This window comes from Parus major, chromosome Z, assembly GCF_001522545.3.
Source record: "Parus major isolate Abel chromosome Z, Parus_major1.1, whole genome shotgun sequence".
In the NCBI taxonomy this organism is placed as follows: Eukaryota; Metazoa; Chordata; class Aves; order Passeriformes; family Paridae; genus Parus; species Parus major.
In genome coordinates this window covers 23,309,369-23,327,656 of record NC_031799.1, presented here as the reverse complement: position 1 = coordinate 23,327,656, position 18,288 = coordinate 23,309,369, and the positions used below count along the sequence as shown (strand labels likewise).

The window sequence follows — 18,288 nt, the reverse complement described above, 5'->3', positions numbered from 1 at the left end:
ACATAAAGGCATCTAATACATAACACAACACTTGTTGATCTGTTTTACATTCCTCTAAGAGATAAAGTGATTGATTCCCAATGTTCTCTGCTTCCCCCCTGCAAATACTTAATGCATTAAGATTAATGCAATGCATTAATCAGGTATTTTGCAGACGAAGCTCTACCTATACCTTTTTTCAATCTGAGTTAATTGAAGTGTGTAAAGGCAGTTTCAATATTAACTTAAGTTATCAACTTCTACTTGTGAGTCGTTCCTCATTTGAAATAATCCTATTAAATTAGATTACACTGAAGGTGTATTTTAAAAAAACCTTCATCTTGGGGAACAATAATGACAGAATACAGCAGAATTTAGAAGAGCTGCTTATGCAAATCCAGCTAGGAGAGCAAAACAAGTCACTTTATTAGGTTTTTTACTTTCTGTGCTGTAATACAGAGTTTGATATGGTCATTTCAATGTTTATATTTATAAGCCCTAGAAGTTTAAGTAGCTTTTAGCACATCCACTTAATGAGTACTAAAGATGCTCATTAGTGAGCTTCAAATACAACCTTTTCCTTGGTACTTTAGGTTGAGAGTGAAAGAGAAAATATGTATGTGGAGAGGTTGAATAAAAATCTAGCAATTTTTTCTGTGAGCAAGGAAGATATGGGGCTCTGTTTCCTAGGGGTTTCTGTCAATCACCTTCTGATCCTGGCAAACTCTATTCTTCCCTCTCTTTACCTATGTTGCTTACAAGGTACCACGGCAGTCCTTTCAGTTTGTCCTTGCTTTTTCTTTGTCCCTTTCTGCTACAGACTTTGTAGTTCCCCTTTCTTTCCCCCAGAAGGCTGCTGTAAGAAACACCCAGATATCCACACTCTCACCGTGCACCCTGGTGCAACACAGCCCTGCTCTGGCCTAGCTGCGCTCAGGCAGAAGGCAACTCTTTTAGGCCTGGGTCAGACCAGTGCCAAAGCCAATGGATTGAATGGGACCACTGATCTCCGGCCTTTTCCCTCATCTTCCAATGGTCTCTCTCTTCTCTACTTGGGCAGCATATTTCACAAGGCTTTGGAGAATTTGACTATCTTTGGGAGTATTACTTCCTGTGACATTTGATTGAAGTAGATTAATGGCTTCAAAGAATGCTTGTGGAGGAACTGACACATAGGTGAACAGAATGTTGTCATAAACATCATTGTTCAATGCCATAAACATAATTTTCCAAAGAAACCATAGTAATAGTCAATCATTCTTATGACAATAAAATTGTCAACTTCCCGGCCTCACTCTTAATGAAAATTCAGTTTCACACAATGAATTTGCCTTGAATATAATTTAAGGAAAATTACAACCAGGCTAAAAAAGCTGCCTTAGAAACCTGTCCAGACTGACCAGGAGTATGAGGCATTAACCTTGCTTTTTACTTTTAAAAACAAGGAAGATGCTAATCTGGTAAGATTTCTTTGTTAATATTTTTAATGTTAAATCACAAAAAAACTTACGTGTGGTAATTGTTCTACTACATATGAAAAATTAATGTAATTGTGCATATACAAAAATACATTAATTTCCTCTGGAATGTAATACGACAGTGTATATTCATTAACCATACTTCCATGTTATTTCTATGGCTTGTAAAGCTATCTGCTTTGAAGGACTTAGTGGTTGTCCTTTTAGTAACAGTTTCTTTTCACTTTAATAATATATTCTGTCTTGGGATTGCATATACAATTGGAATATAATTTTTCAATTTGCAGTCCAGTTGCCTTTAAAATAAAATTAACAAAATCAATTGCAAATGACATTGGATTTTTTTTTCAGGAAGTTTGGTTGTACTTTTTCTCAAAGGAAAATATTTTATGTTATTTTTGAAAATTATGCCTACTTCAGTGAAAGTAATTCCATTGTGATCTATTCAAAAATCCATGCTTACCAGAGTATCTGAATACAGCATCTGACTATATTCTTTCTGCTCATACTTGTACGAGAGAAACCTGTACAAAAATATGGCAAGACCTGATCTACCTCCCTTACAGTGTTTGTGCACTTAGTATTCCCAAGACAGCTCTGTTTTTACACCTTACAAAGATGTCAGCAGAAAACAGTATAAATTGAGCAGTGGTAAGCATTAAGATTTCATAGAGGGGGCTCTAGGCTGAGGTTTCCATTCCCAATTTCCTCAGCTTCAGTGCTGGGCAAGGTGAAGAAATTCTGCTTTCTACCACTCACTCTTCCTCCCTTGCTGCTAGAGTTGGTATTGTTTTCTTTTTTGTACTGGGGCAATTTGACTTTAGGTATTGGAAGTTTTGGTCTCCCTCTTAGCTGTTTCATGAAAGTTGCACTGCCATATAATAAAAAAGAAATTGCAGATAAAGGAATCAAGGTAAGGCTTTTGTTCTGTTTTATTTTCCCACAGAAACATTATTAAATTCCGTCTGATACAAATATTTGATTCCTTTATGATTCTAGACTCTCAAGGAAGTAATGAGGTGGTATAAAAGAAAGAATTCTCTGTTTTCTTAATATATTATACTTTCATTGTTTCTTTTGATAATTGCATTTCAAACACTGTGACTGTTCATAGTCAAAATCCACCACCCCACTGCCACTATGACAGACTGAGAATGGTTAGTACTTGATTTAAGTGTGCAAAAAATATTTTGTTGAAAGTTTGACCAAGGCTTGAATTCAAGACTTGTGATCAGTGGTTCACAGTATGTACATAAAGGCCAGAAATGTGACCAGGCTTGCTCAATTGACTGCTGTTAGACTAGAAGATAATTTCTAGAATGCATATTGGTGCTAATAAGTTGATCACATAAAGTACTTGTATAGTCTACCTTCTCTCTCACAGTGATAGGATATTGCTCCTTCTCATTTAAAATTATTTTTAAGAAGAGAAAACAAGAGGCAAGTGAAATAGTGAAAAGGAAATAAGACTCAAATCACAGGACTGAATGCTCATTGAAAATCAGATTTTTCTTGCAACACCTTTCAAACTAATGAATATAATAGAGTTAATTTTTGAAAGAATTTCTTGAACTGCACAGATATTCTGTTGTTACCGTGCAGCAGCGCACAAAAGGTAAAATGTGTATCTTTGGTAAAAGACATGTCTTCTTGGTATTCTTCAAATATTGTTCCAGCATTTCAATTAATGTTTTGTTTCTACATTAAGCTAGATAAGGGCTCGCCATTTTCTTTTCATAAGCTACAGTGCTTCATTGTGCCTTTTACTGATTGTCCTTTTTGATTAATTGCCTCTCTTTCCTTCTTTTCCATGAACCCATTATTTAAATATCCTTAGTCCGGAGGCACATAAATCACTGTGAGTCCTGGAGCAGGACAAGAACACTTACATTTTCAATTAGTTTCCACATCTAACTGCTGCTTTTAGTAGTGTCTGCAACAACTCATCACATCGAATAGCACCATTTGTGATCTCAGGGCCGTGGATAGACAGTGGAGGGCGCAAAAAACCACACAGATATCATTTTATCTGTATTTTGTGTATGGGTAGGACAACAGTATGAGAGGATTTTACTGCAGACAAGTGTTTTCTTATAGACTCTGTTCATTATGGCTACTGCACAGGACATCTGACAATTTTACATTGTCTTCTTATACAAGTGGATTCTGTCTGCTCTCAATGACTTACTCTTACTGTACTCTTTAGCACTGTCCAAACAGATGCCTCAAAATTAATACAAAGCTATTTTTCAGTTCTTTAACAAAGTAGTGGAAAACTACTAAGCACACATAGGAGAATGGAGGTAAAAAACCTTCCAAAAATTTAAAGTTACATACAAATGAAGTTCATACAAAGTTTGAAGCACATTTCAGTGACATTTGGTTGCACAGTCTTTGTGCCAACGTTGGCCATGTTATTTTGAAGCCCTGACAGCAGCATCTCTTAACATGCTACCTCCCCCACTTCTGACATTAATTGCATCTGTTTGAACCATCATCTCTGGAAAGCTTGACATAACCTTTTCTTAGACTGACAAGTCTCTAAGTTGTGATGTTGTCAGTGTTGTGGCTAGCAGATTTTACTCTTTGTTTTGCAGACTGTGAAGTGCCCTCATTGAACAGCTGCACAGAGCCAGACCCAAGCCAGGAAATGGCTTGTATGTAGAAATGCATGAGTACATAAATCTCTGGGGCCACTGACTCAGTCAGCCAGTCAGATCAATTATGTGCCACAGGCCTTGTAATGAGATTTTTCAGCTACATATTAACCCTTGGTGGCCTATTCTTATTTATTTATTTATTTATATCAGAGCACTTAAAACATCATCTTTACAGTTTTAAGTCTCATTGTAAACTTAATGAAGTTATTGAATAGATCTTGTTCAAATTGGAAAAGTATATTTCAAATTTTATGCTCACTTTTACCTGATTGTCAAACTAAGAAAGTTCTGCTACTGCTGGTTTTTGATAGCAGTGTTTTCACAAAATGCTTCTAGACCATATGGATACACACATACACACACAAAATTAAGATAAATTGATCTTTCTTCCATAGGTAGCCTTAGTTAGTTATGTAGTATTCTACAAATACATTTGAAAAATATCTGGTAGTCATTAAATTCAGGAAGGATATAAACCACTGACCTGTAACCATCTCAGCACTATTTTTTTTTCCTTAAGTCAATGGCATTACAAAGGCATTAGGAAGATTCAAAATATATATACAAAAGAGCATCAGAGCAGCAACAAAAATATTTGCTTCCTCGGTAAATGGTTCCATATAATGTTGTATTAAGTTTTTAACTAAAAGGAGAAAAATTTCTAAATCTAATTTACATGCAGAAATGTGACAAAAGTAGACACTTAAAGGAGAATAAAATATTTGAACTTTTGATTACATATCACAGCTCTTTTCATGTTTTGCACCTGAACCCTAGACAAAAGTAGACCTGTGTTTTTCTATACTCATTTCTAGCAGACTTGGACAGTTTACTTGGAACAAGGCCATGAGTGCACATAAGGGAAGTTCAGAACATTCTAGCCTGTAATATGCATATTTACTTAATTTAAATAGCTACGTGGTATTTCTCATTTTAAATTTCAGGAGTATGCAATCCACTTAAGTTTCAGGAGAGACTTTGCTCTGATTTGTAAACTATCTGTAAACTATTTATAAACTATGGGGTAAAGAGGAAGAAAATTATTTTGAGAATGCACGAAGTAGAATATTTTAGAAACACAGATTTAATATCTAGGCAGAAAATTAGAGATACGCACTAGCAAGTTTTCAAAATCTGTGCTCATTAACCAAGGAGCATATGCCTGCTTCTCAAGGAATATAATGATATTTGCATTCAGAATAAAGCCATGTTGAAGTTACTCAGGCTCAATTCCTGGTAATGGGTGTCTGAGGTCTGATAAAATGACAGGGCAGTGGAAAAACTCTTAATGGTGATCAAAGTCAAGATGTTGCAATGTTGTGTTGAAGTGCTTTTTTGGCAGGTTTCCAATCTTATAGGACAGTTGCATTGCAATTGTATTCAGAATTCCTAAGCTGCAAAATGTATCCTGCATGGTGGCTGAGTCATTACACCAGCAAGATGGTCTTACCAAAGAACATTTCTACTATTTCTCCCTTGCTTGAGGATGGAAACTTCTCAGTGGCCAAGGTTAAACAAGCAGAAGAAGAGCATCACAAACCTGTTTCCACTCCTCATCAATGGCATCTGTTGTTCCTTTCCTCTAAGTGGAAAGCTTTACTCTTAGCCCTTATTTTCATGGAGAGTCATATCGTTGGGTGGAATGAATAGTTGAAGTCAGGATCAGTCTAGGAAAGGCTTACAAAGTTCTGTGTGGTAATCACAAATCAGACAAGCACATCTCCTGGGTCAAAAATGTATTGGATAGCAGACCTAAATTTCTTAGGAATGAGGTGCAGGTATATGAAGAAACCATGTAGAAGCTTTGAACAAATTCGATGTGTCTCAATTTGGAGACAAATTTAGGAGAAAACACTCTAAAATGAGTGTTTCCTATGAAGATAAGGGCTCCAGTAAACCCTTTTGCCAATGAGAAATGAATGCCCGCCGGTGAAATTGGGAAAAAAAAAAGTAAACTGTCTATTAACAAAAAAAAAACCCAAACAAACAAAACAACAACACCAAAACAAAACCAAAAAAACAATACCAAAAGGGTGCCCACAAAGCACAGAAAAGGATTGAGTAAATGCTAGATACTGAAATTTCAAAACCTTAACCCCACCCCCCAGCAGACCGAGTGGCCGGGAGGCAGAGTTGGTGGCTGTCCTCTTCGTCTCAGGAAAGGGGAGGAACGGGAGTTTGCGAAGCTGCTTTTAGTGAGGTTTTAGTGTCCTTTGCTTTCTCAACCTTTTGTTTGGTTCAGCTTCTCTGAGGTCTCGGGTTTGGGGCAGCCCCCTGCCTGCTCCCCAAAGAGACAGAAGAAAACCAAACCAAAGCTGAAACAGTTCAAGGAAAGAAAAAAGAAAAGAAAAAAAGAAAAAAAGAAAAAAAAAAAAAAGAAAAGAAAAAAGAAAAAAACTCCTGAGACCATTCTGGACTAGGAGAAGGGGAAAAAAAACATAACCTTCTTGCTGCAATCTAGCAAAAACATAATCCAATAAAAGGAACGATGTGGCCTCAGTCCACTCTGCCTGTAGCACACTGAAAGTGGGGGTTTGAACCAAGATATGCAGGAGACCAAGGCTCCCAGCCCCACTCCTGGGCCTTCCTAAAGCTACAGCAGCCATTCCTGGGTATAAAGCAGGTGATTAGGGAATAAATTATCATCATAAAATCACCCCAAAACATGATGTCTATCTTTTCCTGCTCCCCTTATGGAATAATGGCTTTGCATTTCATGTCAATGTCTTTCTTCAGGGATTTTAACAGTACAGTCTCTTACAAAACTATCTGTACCTTGGCACTGATTAGTATCTTATTTTTACACCTCTTCAGTGTTACTGAGGTGTTACAGCATTGATTTAAGATTTAACCTGGGTAAGAATTACTGTTCCTGTATAGCTAGAGATGCATTATATAAATATACAGAAAACCACAATAAAACACTACAGATTGCCAAAAGCTTGCCATATATATGGATGATGTTATGGAAGGTGGTGGCTTGGAGACAAACTAAATTGAATAAACAACTTGTATGCCTCTGTGCAGGATAACTTAAGAGGCAGAGAAATCTTTATCTCCTATCAACTGTTTTGATGTCAGCTAACTCCTACAGCTACCATTCAAGATGGAATGTTTCCTGCAAACTGTACTAAGCTTTTTGTTGTTTTTTAACATGCTGTTTTCTGTAGAGGTGATAATTTGTTTTTGTGCTGCTTTACATTAGTTAAAATGGAATTTGTCCAGCTCTGTGAACTGTGAGTGCTCTTGCTATCATACTTTTTCAGTCATATAGTAAGGGCTGAAGAGGCAAAAACAATTCTGAACATACCACAAGCTGCTTCTTGTGAATGCTCTTTAGTCTTTTGCCTTTGTTTGTTATACCTATTGGAACAGCTGTAACTTCTGAATGGTTGGGATAATCCCCTGAAGGAGAGTATATAGGGTGAATATGTAGAAAATTTATAATGGTCAATTTAGTTTGCAAATCCTTGCACTCTGGTTCTGTATAGCTTCTCTTCTGCCCTGTCAGACTTCATAACATATGAATGGATAATGAGTGATTTTGTCATATTCATGGCTCTGTTTTATTTGACTGGCCCAATATCCTTCCCAGTAAAGAAAAATGAAGTGAAAGAATAGCTTCCATTGTTCAACTCAAGATACAGGCAAGCCATTCCCATTAGACCCAGTACTGGAAACAGCCTTCTTAAGACCCTACAGGTTTTAGTACTTACCTACTAGGGAGGCAGGAGTGATTCATATTTCATAATCAAAAACAGACTGGTAATTAGACACCCTTTGCCACTTCTAGCATCTGCCAAGATTAGATAAATAACATGACCAGACTATTTGGTACCTGCAGTTAGTTTTCTTACAAGGGATACTGCTTTAATTCTCTTACATGATTAAGTCTGATCATCTCTCCTTCATTTTACATATTATCTTCTTGACTGCATTGACTACTGTGACTCACAGCATCTTAATACAGCCATAATTCAGGGCCAAATGGAAGTCAGATTTCAGACAGACCATTTCAAACCATGCACATAATGACTTATAAATTTCCCTTACTTTCCCCCTACATCTACCTCCACCCCAGCAGTTCTAAATATTCTGATTTGAAACTGATTTTTATGGGTTCTTTTTTTCCTATCAGGCCTCCTATATTAGCATTTCCATGTCAAGGAAACAAACCTAACAGCTCTGTCAGTATTCTGCAGAGCATACATAAGATTAAGTGAAAGCCTTACTTGTCATTACTTAACCTCAAATTTTGGGCACATATATCATATAATTGTCTGAAGTATGAGGATACACAAACTTCCTCCTTAATAAAAAGTAAAACTTTTCAGGGCAGCTCTACAGCAGGTGTTAGAGAAATTTAAAAAGTGGGCTGTTGATGTCACAGATATGAATTTCTACACCAGGACTACAGTGCTATGCAGGAATGTGTTTGATAGCATTTGAGGGCAAATTGTTTTCTATGCAAGACTGGCTCTTCTTGCAGCTGTCCCAGGGATTGTCTGAATAGAAAATACTACCACTGGAGTGACTGGAGACCTGATTTTCAAAGGTTTTCAGATAGATATCAATGCCAGCACAGAGTGACTTGAGTCTGTGCTTACAAACCCCTTTCTCTGAGACAGAGGAAATGTGTCTTTAGAAAATGCCTTCTTCCTTCTCATCACAGTTTTAAGTGTCAGCAGACCAGCTCTGAGTCTAATGTGTTTGCAAAATACATCTGTTGAACACTTTCACAGTCTTCCGTTGAACTGGTGATCCTCAAGGGCTAGTTGCACTTAGCAAGAGAACTGTGTGCCTTTGTTAATTTCCTTCCATCACAGCCTGCATATTCTTTCTTCAGAAATTACCAGCAGCTGACCTGCTGAGACCAGGTTTGTAGAGTATCTAACTATCTGTACAGGCTAAAAATAACACTACTTTTCCCATGTGATATTAATAATTTAATCACAAAAAAGACAAGTGTTCTACTTTGCACTGCTGGAATTTCACAGTAATACAACATAGAAAAATTCTGAAAACATCGTTTCTGTGATTGTATAAAATCATGGCTTTCAGCCAGTTTTGTAAAAATGTGTATCAGATCTTCCTCAGCTGCACAGCTTACCTGAAGTTTTTTTTTCAGTTTCACTGATGTTTCACCTTTATTGTAATGAGTAGCACTACAATATATGGTCACAAATCCTGGATGACACTGACAGTTAAACTTGGTACTGCCAGGACAGAAAAAACTTAAGTACAATTATAAGGTATTTAAATGATGCAAGCTTCAAAATATTTTCAGTCCTTATAAACATGCTTTAGCTTTTCTGCAAAACAGCAGCATTCAATAGCAAAAGTCTTCCTGCAATAGTTTTAAGCTTAATTTCTATTGAGTACGATAACAGTGCCACCAAGTGACAATTTAGAGCAATTATGCTTCTTGGTTACCGTAAATATTTCAAACAAAAACATTGAGAATGAAGGCTAGAAAGATGACATCCGACCAAGGGTTGTGTGATAAAAGAGAAATAAGAAAAGCTATAAAATCATATAAATAATTCTTTGGAAGAAACTGTACAGTCTATGAGTTCCAAGTTCCTCAGTTCTCTTTCTCCCCTATCTCATTTTTAAGTATGTTTTTATATCTACTCCCTCCTTTGATCTAGTAAAAGACAGAAATCTATGAAAAGTCGGGTTTTGGCAATTTATGACACTGCCATGAAACCAGTTCCTCTTATTCATACTGAATCACTAACAAAAATTGTCAAAATGCTCAGTCTTTAGCTAACCATGCCATAAAATAACAATATTTGATAGGATTTTCTTTGCTGACTTCAGTGTCTTAGAAAGATGTTGACAACTTTATTCCTCTGGTATATATAAACTGTCTCCTTGCCAGCCAGTATTTATACAGTGCCTGTGGGCACCCATGTTTTCATTGCCCACATTGCAATTTAGTGTAGCATGTATGAATTTTTAGAGATCTATCATGTTCCTTGCAACCCTTATTGTGGAAAATTAAGCAAATCAACCCCATAAATCTACTCTCTCTTAACATGTCTCCTCTGAGAGAGGATCCTTATGCTTGAAGAGACTTGCTGTTTATCAAATATTATATATTACTAGAATTCATCTTAAGTTTCCCTCTATATATTCAGAGAGTCTATGACAAATTTTCTTTTCTCTCTCCTTTGGAGCAAGCATTTTCTAATATCTTTTTGATACATTAATATTATGGAGCTGATGGTATGCCGTTTTGTAAGTTTTGTTGACATTTTGTTCAACTCATAAATTGGTGATTGGATACAGATTAGCATCTTGTACATTTTGATTTGTGCTCCTGTGTTTCTGTAATCAGTAATTGCCATGTCTGTGATTCACAGCAGCCAGGAAAGCAGGAGGGTGGTATTTAGCAGGTTCCTGCAGCAGGTTCAGATTCGGCCATCACAGGTTTTGGGCTGCTCTACAGTACACAGCCCCCAGGATGCATTTGGGCCAAATGTTTTGCAATTTATAAAACACTGGGATTTGCCCCCATTCTCAAGATTAATGACTCTCAAATACAGCATAGCCAGGGAGAAGGGGTGTAGGTTGGCTCCAGTTGCTGAGCAGGGCTCTGGATGCAGCCATGTAGTGCTGCTGTGCCTTTGCTATTTTCCCATAAATCAGGGGAGAAGGAGGTTGACTTACAGCCAAGAACACAATTTCATTTAGTTTCAAGACTTGCGTACAAAAGGAATGAAAGCCACTTTGTGAGCTAAATTCAGAGCTGCACTAATGGCTCCATTATCCAGATTAGCTCATGACCTGGGGAAAAAGGATGTGTTAAATATAAAAATAAATCCAAACTTGCTGTGCATTTGGAATACATGTTTGTTTTGCTGATCTAGTGCTGGTGCTGGAATAGATGGGAGGAACAACCTCCAGAAAGCTCTGTTGCAGCTCCAGGTTTTTTTCTACAAATTGCTTTTTATAATCCTGACATTCTTCTTCATCATTAATTCAGCAGATACATTAAATCACAAGATAAATTGCAGCAGCTAATACAGTACATATTGGAAAAGATGGAACAAAAACAATAAAAACTATAATGAACATTTCACTTGAAAAATCCCTCAGGTATTTTAAGGAGTAAAAATGAGGTTTTGTAGGTTGTCACAATGACAGCAGAATGAACAGTGCATTTATTGCTTTTAATTAAGTGTATTATGGTTCACTTATATTAATAAATGACAACTAAAAATAACTTACCAAGAGAATTTTCCAGGACTGAATACAGAGCACAACATGTTGCTGTTGCTTTATAACAGGTATAAAACCTGGTTGATTTCATTTACTGCAGAACTGCCCTTTGTACAGCTTAATCTCACAAAATATGAACTGGAGCTGTGAAAGGAAGATTGCCTAACTACACCAGTGGCTTCAAATATTTCTGGAACAGTTTCTAGTAACAACAAAAGCCAGTGACTGATACTGAATGTTCTGAAAGATGAAAACACCCATCCTGTGTTGCCTTCCCTGCAGCTTGCACAGCTGCCCAGAGATTCAGATCAACTCACTGATCAGACCAAAAATTACCTTCACCAAAAAATTATGTTTCAAATTCTGCATCAGGTGATTTTGTGCCTTACTTTAAATTATGTAATGAAGAATTTGATTCTAATTCTTAGAATAAAATATGTACACAATGTCTAAGACACAGATGTGGTCTCTAATTGCTTCCTTAACACACTGTAAACCTTTCTTTACTTTGTTCCCTTCACAATTTAGATGCAAAAGACACCCATATTATTTAAGACTTGAAATTCCATGAGATGAAATGTTAAGGTTTTCCAAAAATCAAAAAGAGTGAATTCTAATACACTTCTATTTCTTGGTTTTTGTTTTATTTACATGCTTATTTGTAAATTTTAAAGTTTTATTTTGGAATAAAATGTAACATTAATTTCTAGACATCCTTGTTTAGTTGGAAGGACATTTTGAGCAGCAAAGTATGTCCATATGGAGCCTTATTTGAAAAAAAGTAACATGGGATCCCAAGATTATTGTCAATACTATTATTGATTTTATCCCCTTCTCCCTGAGGTAAAGGTGGCCATGCTAAAAAGGTGTAGAGCAAACTGATATAATTTCAGAAACACAGGAAGTTTGTAGGAGGCCAGAAATAAACACATTCCCACACCTGCTGATTAAGATGTTTCACCAAAACATTGATAAAGCATAAAAATGAATAATTGGTTGACAGTATTTTTCAGTATGTGGTAGTATGTTAGTACATTAATATGACAAAGAAATCTTTTCCCCAGTAATGTTTTTATGATCCACAGCATAGAATCTTCACATTCCAAAAAATGTTTTACGTTTCTTGCATAAGTACCTCCTTTGGAGGACAATTTAACATGCCTTTTGGTACTGCATCCTACTAGTTGTTTACTGATGTTCAGACAGATTTAATGAGCTATGTCTTTTGCCTAGAAAGTCCAGGTAGCAAAGAATAGATTCATCCAGTATACCAGTTCTTTCATTATACAAGAAGTCAAAAGGACTCTTTTGTCCTTCACCATTATTCTCATTTTCCACTCACCTTCTATTAAGTTATCCTTGAAAATTTTACTTGAAAATTTCTGCTGTAAATTCTTAGTTTTCTTACAATTATAACATTTCAATAGTCCATCCATAATATACCAATCAACAAGATATTTTATTAAAATGCTGAACTACCAGCCCTCTAGTTTCACATGGCTGATTTTTATTAAGAGTATTGAAATCAACTTTGTAGAAAAAGTTGATCTTAAGGAAAGCTATGTAATTCCATAAAGTATATGATTTATGTGTAGATTTTTAAGTCTCTCCATTTCCATTGTTCACAGAAAACGATTTCTTCGTATGTATATTCTTACGCATGGTGATGACATCCCTCTTTGGTTCACATAACTACCTTAATACAGATTTTGCTAAGAGAATTGAAAGAAACTTCTTCATCCCTGCATAAGAAAGTCTTTCATCCATAATACAACCACTTTTCAGCATGACTAGTCACATGCAAAAGGTTAAAAGTCACGTGTAAAATTATTTTTCAGATGACTGATACTTGTGGAAATATGTCAGTCAGGCTTCATTTAAATATAGCTGTCATTTTGAATCTCCAAGAGGCAGCATGTATAGGACAATGCATATGATACTCCTTGTTTGTCTACATTTTGTGAATTTCTGCTTCCACAGGATGGAGTTTCAGCATGGGCTCTGCCTACCAGTTCCACAGCTGGCGAGTGTTTGTGATTGTCTGTGCACTGCCTTGTGTCTCCTCTGTGGTGGCCCTCACCTTTATGCCAGAGAGCCCACGGTTCCTGCTGGAGGTATAACTCCCTGAACGGTTTGTAGATTCCAAAATTTCAAAATTATCCCAAATTTCAAAATTATTTCTGTTTTATATCATGACCCCTATCAAACAGGTATTTAGATCTTTCAGGGGCTATAGTGAGTAACTTAATTTGTATGTATGTTGTACTGAAATGTTTTGTTCTAATATTTAGGTTGGAAAACATGATGAAGCTTGGATGATACTCAAGCAAATTCATGACACTAACATGCGTGCTCGTGGTCAGCCTGAGAAGGTCTTCACTGTGAGTATTGCTTTTAAAGCTAATCACCTATCACATCAGCAAGCCTCCTGATTGGTGAGGTCTGGACGGCTTAAGTAATCAATATTAATACTCTAAATGGCTAAGCCAATTTTTGGCACTCTAAATACCTAAATAATAAATATTGTGAATTCCTACTGAAATTGTTATACATATAGTGTCTGCTAAGAAATCAGCCTTTGGCCAGGATATTCATGGGTGTATGAAGCGACAGCAAGATAATTTTATCTGGTGTACCAAGATAGTTTATAGATTCCATCTGAGTGTTATTTCGACCCTTAGTAATAATAGTAGGCACATAGAAGTCCAAATTAGTTAGCTGCTGTGTCTTTAGGATTTTGAATTTTTTTCCATTCTTATCAGGTAGAATAATGGTTTTAAAAACTGCATTTTCACTTCTATAAAATAGTAACTTCAAACTCAAAATGTATTGGAAACTCCAGTTAATTATGTTGAGGCCTAATTATAAGACCCTATTTAAAGTATTGATGGGTGGTTTCTATAGGAGGAGAAAATGCCAATTCAAAAATGGAATTTTTTATGGCCTCTTTGTTATTTATGAAGGCTATACACAACCATCTTGACTTCCTGGATACAGTAGGATCAAACAGCACTTTCTTGCTTTGAAATCCAGTCAGCCTTTCCAGCTTGTGCAGTGCTGAGGCAGTACCTGTGGGATGTTTTTCCTCTTCTAGAAGATTTCTTCTTACTATAACACACATATAACTCAATTAAGAAATCCTCTTAAAGGTTCTGCATTTGCAGGCAGTCTTGAGGAATGACCATCTGACCATATAACTTATATTCCACTGAGATTTGCAGTTTGCTGCCTTGGATGTAGTTTCCATTGACTCCACTTAAACATCTCCACAAAGAAGCTCAAGAATTCCTATATTTAACTTGAAAGAAAGCTGGCTAGGACATTTACCATGTCAAATCCACTTTTATTGGTACACTGGTGACCTACCCCTAATCCCACCTAATCTAATATTTTATTTTCTGATTTAATTTATGAGTAAAGGGATTTGCCTAACGCCATATAGCTATGGTGTAATTTCACAATTGGCTCTCGCTGACCTGAGCTGCTCTCAGACAGAATATGCCTGCTCTTGGTGACTCTAGGGGGTTATTTTCTGCTGCTATTGATATTCATTGACTGATTTCACAGCCAGCCACAGTGCTGACCCTGTCCCCCTTTAGTATTGGTTTAGGCACAAGGCAGAAGACAGAAATGTGTTAGGAGAAAATGTGGGAGGAAGGATAAGCCTCTCACGTCACTTTTACGTAATCATAATCACGTCCTAAAGCAGCTGCGGAGAAGAAAACAAAGCACATGCTCGATGTTTCCAGCTCTTGTGGTCTAGCAAGCCTTTGTCCCTGTGGCTGTTAAAATGTGACACTCAGACACTTTATCTACAGTTACTTTTGTAAATTGATCAGCCATTAATTTCGCCAGTTTCTGCCTTGAGCATTATGACGACTCCACTCCATTTATCAAGTTGAGATTAGAAATACTGTACTGTGTGTCAAGGTTAGACATATATAGAAGTCCCTATTTTTAGCTTGCATTAATATAATTAGAAAATGCATCATTCTCCTCTTATTGTACTACATCAGCACTTCATCTCATAAAACCCAGAGAAAAATTTATGCATAAAGAACCTATGCATAATTTGTTTGGCATATCCTTTTAGTTTGTTTTTTTTCTAAATTAGTCCTCGAGATTGTGACATTTTGTCTCAGTAATTTATTCACATACTTCTCCTAAACTTTCCATAGTCCTCCTTTGCTTATCCAATGCCATTCTATGACTTACACCTTAATATTTTCCTCCACTTCATGTTGTTAGTAACATCAGACACCTTTTGACAGTATATTTTCTGAACCTATAGATGATGTAGCTTTTTCTCCATTACGTCTATAGTTTTAGTGTGATTTTCTTTTATGCATTTTCCTGTATTCTATTGATTTAATATTTTTCTAGAAGCTTTTTTTCACAAGTTATGTTTATTCTTGTTGTTCATGTTATTGAGGGGATTATCTTCAAGCCTTCAGGAAGAAATGACATCAACTGACAAGTACTTGGGTTTAGAGTTAATCCAAACTAGAGTGTTCTGATTCCTGAATTAATTGAAAGGGTAGTTCTTCATACTTTGACAAATTTGTCCTGAAAGCTGTGACACTAACTGACACTAATAAATTGATAATATCTTCAATCATGGAACTACTAAATTAGATGTTTAGGTACACACTTTATTATCTTCCTGGATTTTTAAAATACCTATTCATTAGATCTCTTGGATTAAATATTTAATTTTAAAAAAAAAGCTTTCCATCCTAAAAATCAACATTTTCTCTACTCCTCAATTATCATGTAATAATTCTTCCTGCAAATATTTTTCTTTGCAACAAGTATTGATTTTTAACATTTAAAACATTGCATATTTCTAACCATTGTTTTTAAACAGAAGGATCATTTTCATTAAAATTGGCTTTCTTTTCTGGGTTTGGGGTTTTTTTCATTCATCATACACTGACATGCTGAATTTGCATGCTCCTGATGGACTATTATCTGACTCAATAGGACTTTTCATATGTTAAAGAACCACCAAGGCCAGGGAACTTTTGTCCCCTACATACAATGTCCTAGGATACATATGTTTCCCCTAATCTCCACAGTTCCAACTGAATCAGGTGTCCATTACGGTGAAAATGTTGTCCCTGAGCCCACAAGAGTGGGATTCAAAAGCCCCAGAGGCATGGTATGCAAGGATTTCTGTATGTAGGAGATATCAGATAATTTCTGAGGACCTAACTCAGTCTTTTGTATATTTCCTGAAAGCATTTTAAGAAAAGCTTGAGATCAGTGGAATGATGTGGACAGGATTATTGGAAGAGGCATGACAAGAATGTTAGAGTCTTTTGATAAAGTCATGATCTAGCAAAACAGTGAGCTGTAGTACTTCAGAAATGAGGGCAGTTATACCTCAAACTGCTCAGTGAGCTTTACTATATCCTTGTTCATGGGATGAGGCTGCTCTTGCATCTCAAATAGAATACATCTGTAAAAGCAGTGGGCTCACAACTTGAGCTTTATTGACAATATTGGTATTCCCTGATGTCTTGTCACATTGCATACTGTGGAGAAGGGCACAGGGGTGTCCTCATTCTGTTAAGAAGAAACAGAAGGTATGTCTAATTTCAGAAACTGCAGCCAAACACCAAACGCGCAGCCTCTTGCTCTCTCCTTCCTTCTGTGTCAGTCCATTTCCCCATTTTATTAATTTTCTTTCTGTTCTTCGCACATCTTTTAAAATAAACTGTGGATGAATACACTGCCTTTTGTGATACAATTATGAAGCTGGGACCAGAGTAGAAACTAAACCAAAAACCATATAGTACTATCAGTTTGTCAGGTCCTGTGTCTGGAAATACCTCGTAACACATCCTGGTTCTGCTACACAAGAGAGTAAAAGTAAAAATTAACATTGTAGGATGCATTACATTCTCTGTCACTGGTAATTCTGTATTTTTCCCTGATGTCTGTTTATCTCATTTCACTTCAGGTAAGCAGATGATAAAAGCAATAACATGTGTCCAGATCATTTCAGCTCACTCCTTCTCTCTTCATTGAGTTCCCTGTTTAACACTAAGAAAACAAAATTAAAAATAAAACAGTTGTCCAGCTACTAGTTCATAACATTTTGAATACTTCTGTTTTCACTGCTGTGTCCTTAAGCAAAAAACTTCCAAAAATGTTGTGATAGCAAGTCTGAAACAATTTGAAGGCAAATTCTGGGCACAGTTAACTGGTGGTTTAAATTAATCTTTTACCCTTTGTGACATCAGAGGTATATACAACAACTCTCTAAAAGAATGTGACAGACAGCAACAGCTTATTGTAGCCAGAGGAAATTTATTTCCAGCATGCATTGAACACAGAGTTTTCTGAAACAGTTGCATCCATAAAGACTTCAGCATTACAATGTGTTACTATTCCTTTATAAATCTAAAATATGTCTAGTTTAGACACAGGATGAGTATCTGCTCATTTTTAGTAGATGGGGTGTAATAAACCCCCATACTCCCATACTCACATAATAAACACCCCATACTCCTCCACAGGCAGTTCATGATTCCAGAAACTTCAAATATTTTTGTTCTGTTTTTATTTCTAGGTTACCAGAATCAAAACACCTAAGCAGATAGATGAGCTCATAGAAATAGAGAGCGATACCGGAACTTGGTACAGGAGGTGTTTTGTAAGAATCCGCACAGAGCTGTATGGTGTAAGTAACAACATCTCTCTTCATTCTGTAATTGCCTTCTTTCTTTTTAATTGACTTATAAAAATGAGATGGATTTTCTGAGCTCCTGCTGTTGATAGCTGCAATGTTACATTTTCCATGCAACAGAAACCAGTGTAAGGTTTAGGTTTCCTGACACAGAAAAAAGTGCAGGTGAATCACAGAGCTTTATCCCAGCTTCAGAGAAGGAAAATTCCCTTCCCTTCCCTTCCCTTCCCTTCCCTTCCCTTCCCTTCCC

General features: G+C 36.4%; 1 protein-coding gene across 1 annotated transcript in view; it reads left to right on the top strand.

Annotated features, from left to right (window-relative positions):
* Positions 1-18,288, top strand: part of SV2C (synaptic vesicle glycoprotein 2C) — a 115,307-nt gene that overhangs the window by 71,201 nt on the left and 25,818 nt on the right. The window contains exons 5-7 of the mRNA XM_015615284.2: positions 13,325-13,458; positions 13,636-13,725; positions 17,922-18,032. Coding sequence (XP_015470770.1) covers positions 13,325-13,458; positions 13,636-13,725; positions 17,922-18,032 — 335 coding nt within the window. The remainder of the gene's footprint in view (positions 1-13,324; positions 13,459-13,635; positions 13,726-17,921; positions 18,033-18,288) is intronic.